Genomic DNA, 21,425 nt, shown 5'->3' on the forward strand with positions numbered 1-21,425 from the left:
AATCGCATGGCAAACGCAGAGTTAAATGTCCATCATTTGTTACTCTGCTGTTGGCTGTGATCCAGGTAAGCTTTTGGCACTCTTGGGTTATGACGCATTTGTTCTTCATGTTGTTCCACCTGCATCTGTCTTTGTTTTGCCCCAAGTGAAACGCAGAGTGACCCATACATCAAGATCCTTCTCAAAACGTGTGTTTGCACTGATAAGAAATTTGTTACTTTGCTATTTATTCAAAGTGTACAAACAGAGGCCTTATATATTGCTACTGATTAACCAGAAAAGAGATTTTAACTTGGTTTTGTACCAGTGCTGGAGAAATCCAGAAGAAAATTGTAAAACCGCTCAAAAGCGCAAAAAAGCTCGGTGCTTGTGTAACAAAAACCCCAGAGGATCCATCACTCTGCGTTTCTGAGGTCTGAGGCCGGGGACCAGATATTATCTTTACAGCTGTCTCCATCCAGAATGTGTCTGGCCCCCGGGTTCTGCAGAACAGGACATTACCTGTCTGCATCACTACAAGAAAATTTACAAAAACCAGAAATATGAAATACAGCGGTCCTAATTCAAACCTCAGAGTGATCCCCTGCCTAAAGAAACCTCAGACCGAAAATCTTCTGGCCTCTAAGCCACTTAAAGTAGCTCTTTTAAATATCAGATCACTCTGTGCTAAAGCTCTGTTAATTAATGATTTCATCACTGAGTATAATGTTGATGTTATGTTTCTGACAGAAACATGGTTGAATGACGATAATGACCAAATTATACTAAATGAATCAGCGCCTCCTGACTACAATTTTTTAAGTGAGAATAGAAAACATAAAAAAGGAGGAGGCGTGGCTTCTATATTTAAAAATACCATAAACTGTAATAAAATCTCTTTCGGTCATTTCACATTTTGAGTATCTTGGAATTCAGGTTAAAGGCTTCAAACGAACTTTGACACTAACTTTATACAAAACTCCAGCATATGTGGAAAATTTCTTTACTGACTTGAATGATCTTCTTTCTCTCATATGCATTGATTATGATTGTTTAATAATTGTTGGTGATTTTAACATTCATGTGGACAAACCCGAAAACAGAGGAGCAAAAAAGCTCTCTGATATTTTAGAAAATTTTGGTTTAACACAACATGTCAAACAAGCAACACACACTCAAGGACACACACTGGACCTGGTTATCATTAAGGATGTGAATATTTCCAATGTCTCTGTAGTTGATGTCGCCCTGTCGGATCACTTTGAAGGTTCTTTATTCTTTGACCCACTTGGACAAACAGCTACTGTCACAAAACGTTCTTTCACAGAAAACACAGCAGAAACATTTAATCAAATCTACTCTCCTTCCTCACCCTTAAGCTGTAATGATGTAGATCAGTTGTTAGATGATTTTCAGTCTAAAGTTTCATATATCATTGATTCTATTGGCCCAATTAAAGTAAAGGTTTTGACTGGTAGAAAGAAATCTCCATGGAGAAATGCACAAATAGTTCGTTCTGCAAGACAACTCTGTCGCAGAGCAGAACGACAATGGCGTAAAACTCAACTTCCCGTTCATCACGACATCTACAAAGAAAAACTACGTAACTATCACTTAACACTAAAACATGGAAGGGAGGCTTTCTTTGCAGATGTCATAAACAAAAACATCAATAATGCTCGAACTTTATTTGCAACAGTTGACAGGCTCACAAACCCTCCTGTGACGTTACCACCTGAACTCCAATCTAATGCTGCCTGTAATACGTTTTCTGATTTCTTTTCAGAGAAAATCCAAAAAATCAGAGGATTAATCTGCACATCAACAAAACAAAACAAACAAAACAAATACAGAAAAAATGACCCATTTTCAACTACTTAATTATAAAACTCTAGAAGAAATTATAAGTCAATTAAGTTCAAGCTCCTGCTGTCTGGATGTCCTACCCACACGTTTCTTTAAGAAAGTCCTGCCTGTTATTGCTACTGATCTGATCCAAATTGTAAACTCATTGCTTACATCAGGTGTTTTCCCCCAGGCTTTGAAAACAGCAGTCATCAAACCACTGTTAAAAAAGAACAACCTGGACAAATCACTATTGCAGAATTACAGGCCAATCTCAAACCTCCCATTCATCAGCAAAGTTATTGAAAACACTGTGTAAACAATTAAATAGTTTCCTCATGATGACCAACTGCTTTGACACTTTCCAGTCTGGTTTTCGTTCTCACCACAGCACGGAGACTGCCCTCGTAAAAGTATTCAATGATATTCATATAAATACGGACTGTGGCAGAACCACGGTGCTGGTTCTGTTGGACCTCAGTGCAGCTTTTGACACTGTCGACCATGACATATTATTGAATCGACTGGAGAGTTGGGTTGGACTCTCTGGTTCGGTGCTCGACTGGTTTGAATCTTGCATAAAGAACAGGGATTTATTTGTTTCAATTGGAAACTTCTCATCAAAGAGGTCAAAGGTCACATGTGGGGTACCCCAAGGTTCAATCTTTGAACCCCTCTTATTTAATATTTATATTCTCCCACTAGCTCAGGTCATAACAGGAAATAATATTAGCTACCACAATCAATCAATCAATCAAATTTTATTTGTATAGCACATTTCAGCTACAAGGCATTTCAAAGTGCTTTACATCATAAACACAAAACACAAAGGCATGCAACATAGAATAAAATACCAAGGTTTTTTTTTTTTTTTTTCTTCCCTTTCTTCCCCCTTCCCTTTGACACGGAATTTAAGCGCCTGTTACCGCCGGACTCCGCCGTCCGTTTAACCACGGGTATTCGCCGGGCCCCGTTGCCCACAACAGGAAGAAAAAAAGATTACATACATATCCACAAAATCAAATCCATACATATTACATTTCAAATGCAACTCTAAACAGGTGCGTTTTTACTTGAGATTTGAAGGAAGTCAGGGTTTCCGCTGTTTTACAGTTTTCTGGAAGTTTGTTCCAAATTTTTGGTCCAAAGATGCTGAAAGCTGCTTCTCCTCTCTTGGTTCTGGTTCTGGGGATGCAGAGCAGACCAGAACCAGAAGACCTGAGAGGTCTGGAAGGTTGATACAACATCAGCAGATCTTTGATGTATTGTGGTGCTAAACCGTTCAGTGATTTGTAAACTAACAACAGTATTTTAAAATCTATTCTTTGAGCTACAGGGAGCCAGTGGAGGGACTTTAAAACTGGTGTTATGTGATCTATCTTCCTGGTTCTAGTGAGAACGCGAGCAGCAGCATTCTGGATCAGTTGCAGCTGTTTGATTGATTTGTTGGACAGGCCTGTGAAGATGCTGTTGCAATAATCAATGCGACTAAAGACAAACGCATGGATGAGTTTCTCTAGATCTGGCTGAGACATTAGTCCTCTAATCCTGGAGATGTTCTTCAGGTGATAGAAGGCCGATTTTGTTACTGTCTTTATGTGGCTCTGGAGGTTCAAGTCCGAGTCCATCACTACTCCCAGGTTTCGGGCCTGATCGCTAGGTTTTAGTTGTAATAACTGAAGCTGTGCATTGACTCTAGATCGTTCCTCTAGAGTCAATGTGACTCTGAACCCATCCAATCACTGAATAAATGCTTAGAGCAGATAAATGTGTGGATGTGCCAAAACTTTCTCCAACTGAACAAAAATAAAACTGAAGTCATTATTTTTGGACCTAAAGAGGAACGATCTAGAGTCAATGCACAGCTTCAGTTATTACAACTAAAAACTAGCGATCAGGCCCGAAACCTGGGAGTAGTGATGGACTCGGACTTGAACCTCCAGAGCCACATAAAGACAGTAACAAAATCGGCCTTCTATCACCTGAAGAACATCTCCAGGATTAGAGGACTAATGTCTCAGCCAGATCTAGAGAAACTCATTCATGCGTTTGTCTTTAGTCGCATTGGTTATTGCAACAGCATCTTCACAGGCCTGTCCAACAAATCAATCAAACAGCTGCAACTGATCCAGAATGCTGCTGCTCGCGTTCTCACTAGAACCAGGAAGATAGAGCACATAACACCAGTTTTAAAGTCCCTCCACTGGCTCCCTGTAGCTCAAAGAATAGATTTTAAAATACTGTTGTTAGTTTACAAATCACTGAACGGTTTAGCACCATAATACATCAAAGATCTGCTGTTGTTGTATCAACCTTCCAGACCTCTCAGGTCTTCTGGTTCTGGTCTGCTCTGCATCCCCAGAACCAGAACCAAGAGAGGGAGAAACAGCTTTCAGCATCTATGGACCAAAAATTTGGAACAAACTTCCAGAAAACTGTAAAACAGCGGAAACCCTGACTTCCTTCAAATCTCAAGTAAAAACGCACCTGTTTAGAGTTGCATTTGAAATGTAATATGTATGGATTTGATTTTGTGGATATGTATGTAATTTTTTTTTTTTTTTCCTGTTGTGGGCAACGGGGCCCGGCGAATACCCGTGGTTAAACGGACGGCGGAGTCCGGCGGTAACAGGCGCTTAAATTCCGTGTCAAAGGGAAGGGGGAAGAAAGGGAAAGAAGAGGGGGAAAAAAATAACCTTGGTATTTTATTCTATGTTGCATGCCTTTGTGTTTTGTGTTTATGATGTAAAGCACTTTGAAATGCCTTGTAGCTGAAATGTGCTATACAAATAACATTTGATTGATTGATTGATGCCTTATAGCTAAGAGATTCGGTGTGATGCATTTCAACTTTCAGTGTCTAAATTGTGAGTTTGAAAGTCAAAAAATGTGTCAATCACAAATTTCAATGTCACCATTTTGACTTTAAGCTCTATTTAATACATAATGTTTTATAAACATCAGTTTCAAAGTCAATTAAAAGAGCTTAAGTATGACAGAAAAAGTCAAGATTTTTATATTTACATTCATAAATTTTGAAGTAAGAATTGTGAGATAAAAAAATGACACCAAGAAAATCAAGGTTTGACTACAATAATCGCATGTATCATATATAAGACTTTTAAATGCAAAAACGTTCATTTCGAAGTCATACGAGTTTGAAAAAATTTATATATGAGGTCCAAAAATCTGTCACCATTATAACTTTCAAGTTCATACTTTTGTCCAGGTTCAGAGCGTCAGACTTATTCTTTTGACGTTATCACACGAATTAAATTAAAACATGTATGAAATACAAAGTCAGAATTATTTTGGGAGTTTTAAAACCTTATTCTTCTAAAAATTCAGACGTCATGTCTGCAGGTCATAAATATGAGCTCTAAAGTTATTTTTTGCTAAAAGCAGAAGATTCACAACAACACAATCAAAGTTTTGAAAGTCCTAATGATGAGACTCAAACAACCAGTTTTCACGTTTGAAATCATAACTCTGAAATTACAACCCTACAACTGTGCGCTTTAAACTCAAAATCACAACTTTGCGACTCTCTCTTGCGACACACCGCGTTCATTTTTGTCCTACGTGGCAGTAATGGTCTTCCATAGCCTGCGCACCAGGTTAAGCAGGCTGTCATGCAAATGCACACATGCAGCTGTCTGATGACGGGAGAAACTCTTCCCTCCTGATCTCTATTTAATGCATACATGAGGTTCTGTTCGTTCATGAGCCGATCTGCCCCAGGTCTCTCTGTGAGTCTCCAGTCATCCCGTGGCTGCTGCTGAGGAGGAGCTGGAGCAGATGTTGAGTGCTGATCCAGCGTGGATCGAAGCTGAAGTTCTTTGAACACAGCACCTGGGTCGCGGCGAGGAGTGTGTGGGCACGTAAACGAGGTGACTATATTCTGTTGTTTTTCATCCCTTGATACGCTCTTCACCCGGAGCCTATACGTGAATTTAGGCATTACAACACGGTACATAAAAGAAACTTCCCCTCATAACTTCCTTCAACCGTTTTTAGATGTTCGGGTTAGCATGATGCAACTACCACATCATCCACGCTCTCCAGCTGCCTCAGTTTTGTTAGCTCGATGCCAACCAGGAAGCTTCCGCAAAGTGGGTTCTGAAATTCTGCGCTTACGCCAGAATTGTGTGGCTAGCTAAAGTTTGTGGTAAGGAAAGCCACTTGTTCTTTTTGTTTTTGTTCTCGCGGCTTTCCCTTTTTAAACCCGCGTCAGGCCAGCAGCTAACCATCAGCTAGTCGTCGACACGGCGAGGTGATTTTTAGCGTGGTGTCGGTGTGTGCGTGACGCGTCCACATTAACCGGCGTTCATTCTTCCAGCAGCAACACGCTGCTGGAAGAACGTGGACGATGTTCTCGTCCACGTTTTCTTCTTATTGTCTCAGAACGTGAGCCGGTGTTACGCCGACTTTTGTCTACCCGGAGGAAGATGAGGCGCGATTGAACGTCGATTAAAATGTCCCTGTGGTCTTCAGCGATGGATGGAGATTCGCCTCTCCGTCTAGTTTGTTGTGTTATTTTTATTTAATTATTATTTTTAGGTGAAGAGGCTAAACTCAACTCCAGCGTGACCATTTCCTGATTCCTTTTTTTCTTGTTGTTGTTGTTATTGTTGTTAATTTAAGCTGTATTTTTCCATAACACTATCTTCTTGAAGCTAGTGGTTTTAGAGGACAAATTAAATCTTTTAAATGTTTTTTTTAAACATTTTCTTGTGCCATTGACTCCCATTCAAAATATATATTGAAAAAAAAGTCACACAGCTTTGCCGAAATGTAATTGTTGTGCACAAGGTTAACATGTGTAAGCTGACCAACTCGGAAATATACATTTATCAGAATTAATGTTGCTGCCATTTTTTAAACTCCCTGGCACAGCCATCAACCTTCCTCCTACATTCCAATTTAAGTATAAAATAGAAAGAAAAATGCAAACAGCTTTAAAAAATAGAAATAAAAAAGCTTAAATCACTAAAGTTGGCATTTGAACATAATGGGGGGTGGGGGTGGGGGGTTACTTAATGGCAATCTGCCAGATCTCTTTTAATGTCCAGCAGTCCAAAGTGGAGTTAACGTCAACAACTTTACACAAGAAGAAAAAAAAAATGTTGGAAATAATCTTACAGTCAGGCTCAGATGTCACTCACAATGCACAATTTCCATATTCATATTGTAATGCAACCTGCAGATGATCATATTTTCTGAAAATGTACGACTTCAATAATAAAAATGAGCATTTAAGAAGCTAGATATTCAAGGGCTAAAAAGATCCACAGCATTTTGGTTTTTATTTTATTGCTACAGAATGTTGTATCTTAAATCTTTTGTTTCACATCTATTCATCAAAGCTACAATAAATCTGACTGATAAACCAGTGGAATAATTTTGGGGTTTTTTTTATATGATTTTTGTTTGAAAATGTTTTACTAAATCTGATGTTTTTACTTCGGGTTATCTTACCGTGGAAATATCATTGTAACACATGTTAAATTTCTATTGGTGTGTTTCTCTGGCATTGTTTTAATTAAGTCATGTACACTGTTATATAGCTGTACTGAAACAAGCTTTTAGAAATCACAGAAGTTAGTCTTTGTGTTTAATTGCCTAAGGTTCATCATTTAATGTGGAGCACATCGGTTCGCATCTCCAAGGCACCGTCGACAGCACATGTTCTTCATGTTGTTTCCTCCAGAGATGTATTGTAAACAGGGATCCATTAGCTGCAGGAGCCAGATTAGTTTAAGGAGGCAGAACAGATGCTTGCATAATTCCATTCATGTCATAAAGGGACTCATGATGGCTGCTTGTCACAGACCAGCAGCTGCAGGTTTTTCTGTTTTTCTTTTTTTTTACGTGGTCAAAACAAATTTATCAATTGACGATGAATAATTTGGATGCGATATATGTGAAAATAGCTTTTTGTGGTTTATAATGTCTCATATATATAAAATCTTTCAGGTTTATGGTTAACCACAGAATGGTCAATACCTTCACCAAAGATAAATGTCCACCGGTGTCGAGTTGTGGTTCATAATGTCTCAAAATCTACTACAATACACTGGTCAGGCTTAACATTGTGACCATTGAGAGGTGAAGTGAATAACCCCAAGTATCTCTTCATCATGGTCCATGTTGGTGGTTGAGGCAGATAAGGAAGCAAGTCAATATTGTGACCTGAAAAAAGCACGAGACTGGAGAGCGACGGGTAGATCATTGGGTCAGAGTGTCTCCAAATATTCATTTCTGTTTGGATGTTGTCACTCTGCAGCACTCTGTATCTATCAACGGATTTTCAAGAATGCATGGTTGATCAGTTTGTTGCCTATGAAGTTGCATAGTTTTGGACCTGCTTGGTTTGTGTCAGTGGTTCTTAACCTGGGTTCGATTGTACCCCAGGGGTTCGATGAGTCACCCTCAGGGGTTCTGCAGAGCCTCTGCTGCGGAGGTAAAGACACACTTGTGTAAAGTCGTGATGACACGCCCCACTTGGCCATTGCTTGCTGTAGAGAATCGCTTGGCCAATCGGTGCTGCGGGAAATTTAGTGGGCGCAGCAGTCAACGGCTGTTGCAATTGTATGTCGTGTGGTTTCTTTCTCAATATTTCAATCCATACTAAACATGTCGAGGTTGAGTTTTAACAAACAAATGGCTTCTACCACAATAATTATGTGAAATTAAATTAATCCCAAATTCAGAAGAAAAACCTTTACAGAGAGCTCTTGGGTTCCTCCTATCAGTCTGCAGTTTCTTATATTGACGTCTTCAAACCAAATTTCAGATCTACCATAAACCAGCTTCTGGCTGAGAAACCAGTAACCTGCTCCCAGTGCAGAATCTCACTGAGGAAGACCCGCATTAGGTTTTCTATCACTTTAGTACTTCTGATATAACTGATGTGCATTTGCATATAAAATAAGTCAGTAGGGTTTAATTTACTATTTTTATGTTTATGTCATGAGTTAGATCTCAGCTGGCTGGTGAGAGAAAAAAGTAGATCTTGGTCTCAAAAGGTTTGAGCTCCCCTGATGTACAACATGGATTCACATGTATCACGGAACCGGATGGGAGTCAGCGTCCCATCTAGTCTGGCACAGGCAAAACTAAGCATGTCTGTGCTTAGTTTTGCACAGGCATGCTAAAATAAAAAATGATAAATAGATCGGAAATTTTAACACGATATGCCATAATGATGCACTACACACAGTAAAGTACACTGGATTTGGAGTTTGGTCCTCAAAAAAAAAAAAAAAAGGTAAGAAATACTTGAAGCTGCATGGAGATGGAGAAAAGTAAAGTATTTTGTGGATTCAAAACGACAAAAAAATAAAATTTCAAATAAAAAAAACAAGTTATTAAAAAAATGTTCAATTCTTTAAAAGAATCAAAATTTATCTTTAATTAGTGAAATAGTAAAAACATACATATATATTTTTGGGGGCTAAAATTCTTTTACAGGGCCGAAATATTTTTTTGGGTCAGAATAAAGTAATACCGTAATTTGTTGAGTTCATGCACTGTGTTGGTTTTGTTCTTTGAGCAAGGTGATTTCCATGCATGACTCATTTTGTGCAGCAGTAAAAAAAACATATGCCTATGTCCTGAATTTGGAAAACAAAAATCTTATATAATTTATCACTAAAAAAGGGTTCAGTGAATGCACATATGAAACTGGTGGGTTCGGTAGCTCGAAAAAGGTCAAGAACCACTGGTTTATGTATTGTTCAGAAGTTGGCTTGGGTGTGTCGGTTTACTTGTCTTAAAGATTAGAGGCGACTCGTTGCAATGTAAAATAGTTTGCATTGTTGCAATCTTTTCAATTTTTGAAAGGCTTAGGTGTGATGCAAAACTGTTCTCAGCAGAGGTAGAATCAGGTTCTGCAGAGCACGATGACATGTTGAGGTCATCGTGACCCTGGAGCAGGGTCACGCCTTCCACCGGCTCCTGAGGATTGGACCTCCAGACCTAGTTTCGTGCAGAATGATGTTGGTTTGCAAGGTTTCCCCCAGAAAACCTGCTAAACCGGGTGGTTGGGTGTTATGCAGGCCTTCATGTTTTTGAGTTAGAAATTGTTTAAACTTAACAGGAAATTTGAAAATATCACTTGATAGTTACGTGTTATTAAAAGTTTGGAAGATTAAAACCTGAACACCAACTATAAAGTCTTAAAAAAATGCAAACATTAAAAAAAAAAAACTTACAAAAAATAAGCAATGCTTAGCCTGTATTACAAGCCTGGTGTTCCTCTTTTATCTATATATTCAACCAAATCCCAACAGAAATGAATATTTGGAGATGCTTTGACCCAGTGTTGGTGATTTGTCCTAATGATACATTAGGCTAAAATCACTTTGTCCCTTTTAGAAAACTGTAAGCGTTTTAAGAAAAGAATTGAATATGACTGATGGTTGTTTTGTTTTGTTTTGCAGGATATCCAACGAGAGAAATTACACCTTGGATTCTGTTTTGAGATGTGCTAATCTTGAACTTCCTATAAGACCAACCCCACTTGTCTTTGTTAGGTCCAAACTACCTATCGTTTTTTTACCAGGATAAATTTGCGCTACACTTAATTCGACATATTAACCTCTGCCTTTGAGCTTTGAAATAAATTGGTGAACATGGTGGCTGATGGAGACTCCCAGTCTGTGGGCAGTGATGTCAGACTAAAGCAGGAGATCTCCCTCCTCCATGGGGTCTGCCTCATCGTGGGAAATATGATTGGCTCTGGAATCTTTGTTTCTCCGAAGGTAAGATATCTTGCATAAATATTTGATCATCATAAATGAATCTTGTTACCATTTTTTTTTGTTCTCTGTGCAAACAGTGTTGCATGTTTCCCCATTCTCTCCTGTTTCTCCGCACATCTGTTGTCCCTGCAGGGAGTTCTCATGCATGCAGGCTCTTACGGCTTGTCTCTGGTGGTGTGGGCCATCGGAGGGATATTGTCTGTGATTGGAGCGTTGTGCTACGCTGAGCTCGGCACCACTATCCACAAATCCGGAGCGTCTTATGCTTACATTCTGGAAGCATTTGGAAGCTTCGTGGCTTTTATTCGGTATGTCGGGGCACCTTTGAAGTTACGGAGGTTTTTCTTCTTCGTAGCGTCTTGAAAACAAATACATCTCTACTCACCTAACAGTGAAAGTTATGTGGAATGGTTATGCATGAATTGTAAACATCTTATTTTTGTTACTTTTGATGAAAATGGCTTCAAGTTAATGAAAATCGAAAATTTAGTTTCTCAAATACTGTGAACATTACCAAAAAGAAAAAAAAAGCTGTCTCCTGGTACAAACATCACAATCCTCTAAAGCGTGTGTGTTAAACTCAAGACAAGTGGACCAGTTTGAAAGCTGTGGTTTTCCTTGTTGCCTATGCTCTTTTCTTTCTATCACATTTTTTCTTTCCATTCAACTTTCCAACAAAAGGCTGTGAAAAGCAAGGTTCTGTGACTGTCCCTCCCTGTGAAGAATTTTACTGAAACCTGAACAAATGCAAATTAAGGTCGGCCGTAAGATAATTAAATTTCTTAAGTTGGGTTTTCTGTAATTATATTTCCTTTGAAACATTTTTTTGTTTATAAGATCTGTAAGCCACAATCATCAAAAGTAACAGAAAACACATTGTGATTTGACTTAGACAGACATTAATGTTAGCGTAGCTCATATTTTAAAAGGATGTCGGGTCTAGTGACATCCATGCTTAAGGTGTCCAGCAACAGTAACTGATCGCTCATCTCCACTGCAGGCTCTGGACGTCCCTGTTGATCGTAGAACCAGCCTCTCAGGCAGTGATAGCCTTGACCTTCTCCAACTATTTGATCCAGCCTTTCTACCCCACCTGTTTAGCCCCGTACTACCCGGTCCGCCTCATTGCAGCTGCCGTAATATGTAAGACTCTTCTTCTAAGCATGTTCCATAATTTTTTTTTTTTATATATATTAGAGAAATAACATCTTTGGTGTTTTTGTGTGTCAATTTTTATTACATGGCTTTACTTACTTCCAAGTAAATAGGTTTGGTCACTTATGCATGGTTTGAATAAAAATAAACATAAAGTCTTAGAGTGGTCCTGACTAGATACTTTGTTATGATATTAAAAACACCAAAGACACCTGAAGAGTAACTAACTAAAACTATTTTGTACTAAGAAAACCTAAATGTCTCCACAGTATTGTAAAAGACTGTAGCCAATCATAAAGACCAGATGGCCTAAACTGTTATGGCTAGATTTTATTTAAGTTTCTCGCGCCTTATATGAAATTATCATTTTGAAAACTGTGTTTAATGTTTGCTCTGATTCTCTTTGATGAAAATATTTCATTGTTCCGTAAGCCGGTCTCTCAAAATCTTGTAGCACAACCACACATTTTCCAGCTATCAGCTGTTTCACTTGCTTGTGTATCTGAAAACTGTTGAGGTTGTAACACTCACAGGTCCTTAAACAGCAGAGCTCTATGCAAATACACTGCACAAAGTCTTGGATTAGAACTTTCTCTTTTAGGAAATGTTTTCTGCAGGATCCAGGTTCACTAGTTGAACATAATTGCATCATAAGTGCAGTATGAAAATGAAGGGGGACAAGCTTGAGTTTTAGAGCCTTTGGCATCTCGACGTAATACCCTCATCCTGTCTTCTCTTTGAAATCATAAAGCTGTGTGTGTTTATAGCCTCACTGGTGATTAACTCTTAATGCAAAGACAACAGTAGAGGCTTAGGAATGGCATATTAGGGAAGAATTTGAAGACTAAAGACAATGCAAACACACTGGCTGATCCTTAAACCTGTTTGCTTTATTGAAACAACCAGGTATGTTACTGTGATAAGTGCCTTTAGGCAAGCTTCAAGCAGATCAGTGAAACCAGTTTTAAACTTAAAGTTTCAAATATTCTTGCAGGTTCTCATGTTTCTTCCCTGAAGGATTATGATCATGCAGTTTAAATGCTTAATGTGTATATTTTTAATTACCAAAGGTCTGTTTTTAATTTTTCTTTTTTTTCTCTTACAGGTTTGTTAACTGCTGTTAACTGCACGAAAGTAAAATGGGGAGCGGTCCTCCAGGTCGTCTCTACTGTAGCAAAGTTGCTGGCGCTCCTCGTCATCATCATCACTGGCTTGGTGAAGCTGGGTCAAGGTATTGTCCCGTTAACTCTGTCAGGTTTGCAGCAGCACCGGTCCCAGTAGCTTAGAGATGAAGCTCAGAGAGGAGGATGTGAACACTGTTGCTCTGTTCAGAGTTGCAGCTGGAAAGTTTTACTAGTTACTGATTAGCCTGCAAGGAGGTGGAACCAGATGGCTTAAAGCATGGCTTTTTATTACTTGCTAATCATTAATGGATATTGATGGATTTGATCTCGGAGTGAGGTATTTCTCGTTTTGGATTTGAGTAAATTTGATTGCTTTATCACTTCGTATTTATTCTGAACTGTATTGGGTTGATGTTTCGGGAAGGTATGACAAAGAGTCATTTTTAAAATTGTAAATTGTGAAATGAACTTGACTTTCTAAATCTCTCTTGTGAAAATAAACAAATCAAATCGACTAATCGCTACATGTTGGGCCTCAGAGGTGAAGGCAGCAACATTTTCTAAGAACTTTTCACACATTTTTTCTGCATTGCTAACAAATGTGGTGCTAATAAAATTGTTTCCTTTAGAAATACAAAGCTTGTGTTTTTATGAATTTTTTAAAATATCAAATGTTTGGATAATGTTAGCACTATGTTAATTTCGTCATAAATTACAATTTCACTTTGAATGAAAGCCTCATTCACTTTGAGTCCAACTGTTTAATCAGTTCTAAAACGATTGAAATATATACATTTAATTTGGATTTTAAGATTAGAATCTATTGGACTTTGTTCACCAGTGACGTGGACATATATCAGGCATCATGGCAACAGTGACAGAATGAACAATTGCAACAGTGACAGAATGAACAATTGCATTTTTCTTTGTATTTTTTGGGGGAAAGGTTTTGACCAGAATTTTCAAGAGCCGTTCAAAGACTCCAAGCTGGATATGGGCCCCATGGCTTTGGCTCTTTACTCAGCTCTCTTCTCCTACTCTGGATGGGACACGCTCAACTTCATCACGGAGGAGATCAAGAACCCAGAGAGGTGCGGTTTCCTGTTCTCCTGTGTTCCCTCCGTGTCCTTTACATGAGCGCTCCCTTTGAAACTAACAAAGATATTCTAAAACTTTTTTAAGCCATTTTTCCCTTTATTTCCCTTGTAGGAATCTCCCTTTGTCCATTGCCATTTCCATGCCCATTGTCACAATAATCTACATTTTAACCAACGTAGCTTACTACGTGGTCCTGGATGCAGACACTGTGCTCTCCAGTGGAGCTGTTGCTGTGGTGAGTTTCTGTGCAGTTTTCAGGATTTAAAAGCCATGTGGTGTTCGCATGGTAACCCATCAAACATGCCGATTATATGAACAGGTTGATTAGCAATAGCTTGTAAAGATATTCATGTCAATTGAGCCTGTTTTTTTTTTATGATCAAACCAAGGTGCAGAGAAAAATTTTTTAAACTATTTTTAAAGAAAAATCTAAAAAAAATAAAGAAAACTTTTTATTTCTTCTCTTAAGAATCCATAATTGATTGAACCATTTTCTTTACGTAAAGCATTTCTTCTTGCTTCCCTGTGTCACAATTATGAACCAAACTCCACCCAAAAAATACTTTAGTTGTAACGTCAGTGTGTTTGAAAATACAGGATCTCCTTTTATCCATGATCTGTTCGTCACCATAGAAGCGCCGCGTTGCGATCTGCACTTCCTGTCTTTGACTATGATCATTTCCAGTCTGGTAGACGAGCACCGATATGAGCACGTGGCGATGGTGCGTCCCTTTGGTTATCTGCGACCGACGGAGTAGAGATGGCGGCGTTCTCGTTTGGCTAAAGACATTAGTGCTCCATGCAGGAGCAGCGGGGAGGTTCATGATCTGATTACAGGGCAGATGGGGGGAACAATTCTTCTTAATGACCGAATTATCATTTTTATTGCAGTGTGATGGCTTACTTATGATGTCAAGCTATGACCTGGGTCTGTTGACCGAGAATGAAGCGATTCCGTGAAAGCAAACGTCTTCTGCTTCCATCCTGCACTTCTTAGAAATTTAAACTTGGAGCCAGACTAACGGAAACTAATTCATCCCGTTTTGATCTCGGCTGGTGTCGTTTTTAAGTTGTTAACCCAAAAGGATTCCTGTGTAATCCTCGGCTTTGTTACTGAATCTTATCTGCATTAATGATGATCTATGTTTACTGTCCTGTTAGACGTTTGCAGACGAAGTCCTGGGCTGGGCTCGATGGATGATCCCTTTCTCTGTGGCCATTTCATGTTACGGAGGCCTCAACTCATCCATCATTACCGCCTCAAGGTGGGTGTAAAATGATGCCTTTAGACATGGCATAAAATGATGGCGGTGTGATAAACCTGAGGTAAAAATGTCACGGTATTATGATTACAAATCAAAAACATGTTGTTTTGCATTTTCTTTTTGAAGGTTCTGATATGAATGCATAGGCGATTTGCTTCTTAAATGTTTTCCGAATTGTGGGCAGATCTTCATGAACTGTTGCTGCCAGAGCCAGCACTGTCCTGAAAGAACAATTAGGACAGACACTGAATTAACAGGAAATGACAAATTAACCTGTCACCTTAATCGCTGCAGTCATAATCGGCTTTGATTGTCTTTACAATCTGGTTTTAGATTGCAGGTGCTGAAATGTAATTCTAGCATGCTCATTCATACTTGATTACTCAGTTTTTGCAACATACCACAAATAAGCTATACTAATCAAGTGTAATGGTGTAACTGCGTTTCCACTACTTTCAGTGGACTTGCACTGCAGGAACGATGTGATGGAAAATTTTAGTGGTTTTGAAACTGTGACCTTTCTGTAACCCATTGCTAAATCTAGCCCATTTTGAAGATTCCTCAAAGAGTCGATTTGCATTTGTTCTTTTTTTTTTTTTTTTTTTGCCCTTTGCAACATTTCTTTCTGCCCCGCAGGTTGTTTTTTGTTGGCTCCAGAGAAGGTCACCTGCCCGAGGCCCTGTGCATGATCCACATTAAACGTTACACCCCGATTCCAGCCCTTCTTTTCAATGTTGGTTTGTTTAATATTTTAGTAGCTCTCAAGCAAAACTCTGCACTCAGCCTCTGTTTGTATGACATGCATGCATGTGCTTCTCTTCTTCCAGGGGATCATGTCGCTAATTTACCTCTCCGTGCCCGACGTCTTCCAGCTGATCAACTACTTCAGCTTTAATTACTGGCTGTTCATCGGCCTGTCGATGGCCAGTCAGATCTACCTTCGATTCAGATTTCCCGAATGGCCGCGCCCTGTTAAGGTAGGACAACCGTTGCGGTCGCTTTAGCCGCGCACGTCTCCTGCTTGTTGACATGCGACTCCCAAAACGGTGGAAATATCTGCACTCCCGTTTTATCAGTTCAGTGAAAACTTCAAAGATTTGTATTTGAATTGCTCGGCAAATTTTCATTTTCACTTTTTGCCACGATTGGTGATGGACTGAAGGTAAAATGATCAGATTGAAATATCTTACCAAAGTATTGACAGTCTTTTTTTTAATTTAATTTTATTTTTATTTTTATTTAGACGGCAAAACCATTGTGTGCCTGATCAACATATTCATGTTTTCAGCAATAACTGATTAATTTTATCTTAATACTGACTGCAGTCCATGTCAACTTAGTAACTCGGAGTAATAAAGAGAACGGCATAAAGTTTTTTTTTATAACGTCTTCCTTTTATATTTTATTATGCACATAAATATATATTTACATTAATTAATGTATTCTTCTCCACAGCTGTCTCTGTTCTTCCCAATAGTTTACTGCTTGTGCAGCTTTTTCCTGGTGGTTCTTCCCCTCTTCAGTGACACCATCAACACTCTTGTTGGAATTGCTGTTGCTCTGTCCGGAGCGCCAGTTTACTATATTTGTATCCATCTACCTCCCACGTCTAGACCACCCTTCCTCCGGAAAATGCTTGGTAAGAACCCCCAGGCTGCATGGCACTGCAGTGCATTTTTATTATTTATTTATTCCTGGGGTTTTTTTTAAGACGACTTTTTTTTCCATTAGAAGATATTGTAAATACCTTATGGTACTCAAAAAGGTATTTCTCATTTAGATTTTTCCGTCAGCCGTAATAATGTTACAGAATTTGTAACTAATAGAGAAAAGTTGTCCAACTTTACAGTTTGGTGTGTTTAGGTGTCCTCATCTGAAAAATGATTTACATTAAAAATGTTTTTAATTGCTCCTGAGTGCAGTTTGTAGGCCGGATGAGTAATTTCCATGGGATTCGTGGAGAAGTGGGTCTATTAAGCAGCAAACTGGTTGTTAGTTTGCTTTGTTAACTTTCTGCAGTAAGAAGCTTTTCTTTACTTCTTTTTCAAACAGAACAGTGTTGGGAGCTAAGAAGGGATTCAGATTAGTGTTTCAAAGTTCAGTCCACTGGAAAGTCTGCATTCACTAAATAATGAAGCTGTGTGTGCATGTATTTATATCTCAGGAACACGCTGTCCTCTTCTGACTGTGCAATTACCAGCAAGCAGTGCAAAATGGTGCAAGAAAAGTTTTGAAGCTTATTATTGCAAGTCCAAGACTTAAAAAAATAAATAAAATGATGTTAGTTTAATTAAAATAAGCAGTTTGAGTTTGTCTTGATTTATTTTTCTAATGCTTTTCTTTTTTCCTCTCACTGTAGATAAGATTTCCCTGTTCACCCAGAAACTGCTCTTCTGCTGCGTGGCCTCGCCAGATATTGATCTGGACAACATAGAACCAGAGAAGATGGACTGAAGCTCGGTCTGAATGGAGGATGATTGAATACACAGAGGAAGGGATAAGATAAAAATAATAATAATACTAAAGTAAATAAGCCTGAGAGAACCTGAAGAGAGGAGCCGCACAAACTTCCTGCCCTCCTCTTCTCACACCTTTCAGTCGGTGAAGCGGCAGCAGGGTGTTTCACACTAAAGCAGTTTACAGCATTTTGATTAGTAGTTTAAAGTTGTGTGTGTGTGTGTGTGTGTGTGTGTGTGTGTGTGTGTGTGTGTGTGTGTGTGTGTGTGTGTGTGTGTGTGTGTGTGTGTGTGTGTGTGTGTGTGTGTGTGTGTGAGAGAGGTAGTGGCAGTAGCAGGGTGAGAGAGGAAACTCACCGGCACTCCTCAGAGATCACAAAAACAGTTTTGCACATATTCTACTGACTGTTCTGTGGATTACAAATAGTTTTGTTACAAGTTGCTGAACCGAAGGACCAACTGCTGATTATCTTACTGTTTTTTTGTTTTGTTTTTTTTTTTTCCCAAGAGTTGACAGGTCAAGATGTCCGGCTGTTTTTCACTCATTTGACATTTCGTCTTTATTTAGAAAACTTTCTGCTCCGGGTTGTGGGTGACGTTAACGTCCATCAGCAAAAATTTATTTGCCAAATTTTTGTTGAAGTTGTGCCTTATTTTCATCCCTCTCTTGCCTTTTTCCACACATGTGCAAACAGCTGAGGATGGAAACCTTATGCTTATTTACTGTGATTGTTGCAGGATTAAATGCCCCGCATAATGTTAAGAGGCAAACCTCACGATCAGGCACGCTGTTGCTACTGATCCCTGCCAGTCTCAAAGGATTGTGAAACATGTAGGACATTTAATGTTGCAGTGTGTCGTCATAGAGCTAATAACATTCAGACTCTTGTGTTATTCAGCTGTGTGGAGTTTGAGCTGCATGTAGAAATGTGGCCCTTCTGAACTTTATGTGCGCTCCAAGTGTGGTGAACTTTTCCTGCCTGTTGTAACGTCTTGAGCACAATTGTTGAAACTTTACTGTAACATAGCCAGATATTTTTGTCGTCTAAAGCAATTCCTGCACCAAGCAGTCTTTGGCTTGATGGGTCGTATTTACAACACAAGTTGAAAACCAAGACCAATGCCGTTCATGTGCCCGTTTGTTTTCTCTGGGATTCTAGTAAATGTTGAGACCAAACTATAGTGAGCTGTTTGTTTTAAAGAGAATATTGACTACAACATTTAGTCCATTTCCAGCAGGTATGAGCTTATATTTAACTACATGCAGTGAATGTCGCAATATAAATGGTGTGTTTGCTGTTTCAATGGATACCAAATGTTTTAAAATTTGTTGAGAAACGGAAGAAAGAGTCTTTTTTTTTTACCTTTCTATGGTAAAAGATATGGACGTAGACCAACCAAATGCTGAAAACCGTTTCATTCTTATTATTTCAACTGTAGAATGTATGTGCTGTGTGTTTCATCCAAATAAAGTTGAGACGATGTACGTTTTTTCCCCCCGGACATTATACTTTTTGCCACTAGAGGTCACTGTTTCTTAATCTGAGGCATGCATTTTTTTTTTGTTTAACTCTATTTTGTTTTCAAAAAGCTTATTGTTTCAAAACAATATGTGTGACTATTCAATATTTTAGGCAATGCCTAAATCAGTTTTTTATAATTTGCACTTATTATGAAATGTCTTCTGAGAAAAGTATGGAGTTTTGGGAGCACAGCTACCTAAATAGCTAAAATCCACAAATAGTTGAGAACCACTCTAAATAAACATATTCTGCCTATTTCAATAGTTCTAACTCCAAGCATACCTTAACATGCAGTGGAAACCATCTTAGCACTACGCAAAAGCCAAAATGTAGTCCTCCATTTCTCTCCTGGGGTTAAAACCAGGAACAACAAAAATAAATCGCGCTTCTAGATTGGCTGCTTTGCAAACGGCAGCAAATGGGGTGACCTTTGGCTTCATGTCTAGTGATTTAGCTTCCGAAATGTTCAAATATTTTAAATACGCCCTTTGAGAAATTTTTAGGTGGTCCATTGTATGAGCAATCCTGTTGGTGGGCAACTCAACTTAATTATCTCATGTTCTAAATGAGATCATTTAAATTTGGCCCACATGCCTATTGTTATAAAAAATGTTTTATCAAATATGATTTAAAGAAATTTTTACCTCCTGATTTAATGCCTTGAAATTTGACCTCTGTCTCTTTAAAAACTCCCGCTCTTTCTGATAGCGCCGCCTTCAGGAAGTCGTCACAACATGTCTCCTCTATTAAAGGATTTCTCAAATGTATAAAAAATAATCAAGGCAACATTTCGGGTATGTTTTTGAAGAGGGAATAATATAATAATGTATAGCTCATAATAAGTGACATGGTTCAAAACTAAAGTATGGGCAACTTTATTTTCTTGAGTTTTTATCTCCTATATTTCTTATGACAGGTTAGTGGTTAATTATTTGGCAAAAAAAAGATGTGTAGAAATTTGATGTAGGCTAACTTTAAACCAATGTGTGGGAGATGGTCTGATAATACAGCAACCCATCTAAAGGCCACAGTTTAGTGTGGATTTATTGAGTTTATATCTATGTACACAATTATTGGGCAATGGTAGTTCAATAAAACATTCTCAAATAAAAAATTCTAAAAAATTGGTAACCCTTGCAGCCACGCTTCCTTTCAATGAACAGGTCAGGTGAGGAAGGGAGTCGTCTCTAATAATTTCATGCTGCAGGTCTGCTCGTACTTTGATGCATGCTGACGTCTTGCATGATGTTTGCTGCAGACTTTTGACTGAAAAGATCAGCCTTTACCTTACTGCCGTCTCAGTCGAAGTGAAGCTCTGTGTTACTGATCCAGCTAAAGGTCCGTAGCCGGTCTGAAAACATCAGAACATAAAAACCTTGGGAAAACCTGTCCTCAGATGTTTCTTGGCTCAGTCTTGATGTTTTACTCATCTTGTTCAGGGGGTTGTCAAGTGTCATCCTTTCATATCTGGTCTCTGAACACCTGAGGAAACAGATGTTTGGTGCAGTTCTGAAATGTGGCAGCACTGGAGGAGATTGGGTCTCTGGTGGCTTTGACAGTTTTGTGTTCACATCCCGAAATCTTAGCAAATTCAAGAATGCAACATTTTTTTGAAAGACTTTTTACAATTCTTTATCTTTCAGGGTTAAATCTAGATTTTTTTTCCCTTTATTACCCAAATACATTCATCAACTCAGTCTCCACATTTTCCACTTTCTGTTCACCTTTGTCCCTAGTGGTGTTGGGAGCTGCTGGTGCCTCTCTCCAGCGAATGTTTCGGGAAACATGTCTTGCCCTGTGTCAGTCTTGCCCTGACTGACGCAGGGCAAGACTGACACAGACAGTACAAAAAACAACCATGCACACACACAAACCTAAGGATAATTTAGAGAAACCAATTAGCCTGACAGCCATGTTTTGGACTGTAGGAGGAAGCTGGAGTACCCGGAGAGAATCCACCATGCAAACTCCATGCAGGAAGACTCCGGGCCGGGAATCAAACCCAGTACGATTACGTTCAAGTAATCGTACACAGTGTGTATTACGAGCTATTCATACTGATTCATTACAACATTTACAAATTGATGATAGGTCATTGTTAAACTGAATTTAAAGGGACGTCTACTTTAGAAAGGAACAGTAAAGGTTTGACCCGTAAAGGGTGTCTCTGTCCACCTGTCTACCTTCCAGCCTCCTCAGGTAACCGGCTCAGCCT

General features: G+C 38.9%; 1 protein-coding gene across 1 annotated transcript; it reads left to right on the forward strand.

Moving 5' to 3' along the window:
• The first annotated feature begins 5,468 nt into the window (after positions 1–5,468).
• On the forward strand, positions 5,469–19,173 carry si:dkeyp-120h9.1 (Y+L amino acid transporter 2-like). The gene is made up of 12 exons (XM_055053882.1): positions 5,469–5,714; positions 10,269–10,589; positions 10,722–10,897; positions 11,590–11,732; positions 12,850–12,975; positions 13,815–13,959; positions 14,078–14,201; positions 15,128–15,231; positions 15,868–15,964; positions 16,059–16,208; positions 16,687–16,870; positions 17,591–19,173. Exons 2-12 carry the CDS (start codon positions 10,461–10,463, stop codon positions 17,683–17,685), a joined length of 1,473 nt encoding a protein of 490 aa, XP_054909857.1. The 5' UTR covers positions 5,469–5,714; positions 10,269–10,460; the 3' UTR covers positions 17,686–19,173.
• The last annotated feature ends 2,252 nt before the right edge of the window (positions 19,174–21,425 follow it).

Source organism: Poeciliopsis prolifica, unplaced genomic scaffold (assembly GCF_027474105.1).
Source record: "Poeciliopsis prolifica strain line A6 unplaced genomic scaffold, Auburn_PproV2 SCAFFOLD038, whole genome shotgun sequence".
Taxonomy (NCBI): Eukaryota; Metazoa; Chordata; class Actinopteri; order Cyprinodontiformes; family Poeciliidae; genus Poeciliopsis; species Poeciliopsis prolifica.

Bases quoted from the DNA above. Each gene is read 5' to 3' on its own strand.
- si:dkeyp-120h9.1 (XM_055053882.1), top strand. From the start codon at position 10,461: ATGGTGGCTGATGGAGACTCCCAGTCTGTGGGCAGTGATGTCAGACTA. The intron at 14,202-15,127 runs GTGAGTTTCTGT...CTGTCCTGTTAG, and splicing joins CCAGTGGAGCTGTTGCTGTG to ACGTTTGCAGACGAAGTCCT. The intron at 16,871-17,590 runs GTAAGAACCCCC...CTCTCACTGTAG, and splicing joins CTTCCTCCGGAAAATGCTTG to ATAAGATTTCCCTGTTCACC.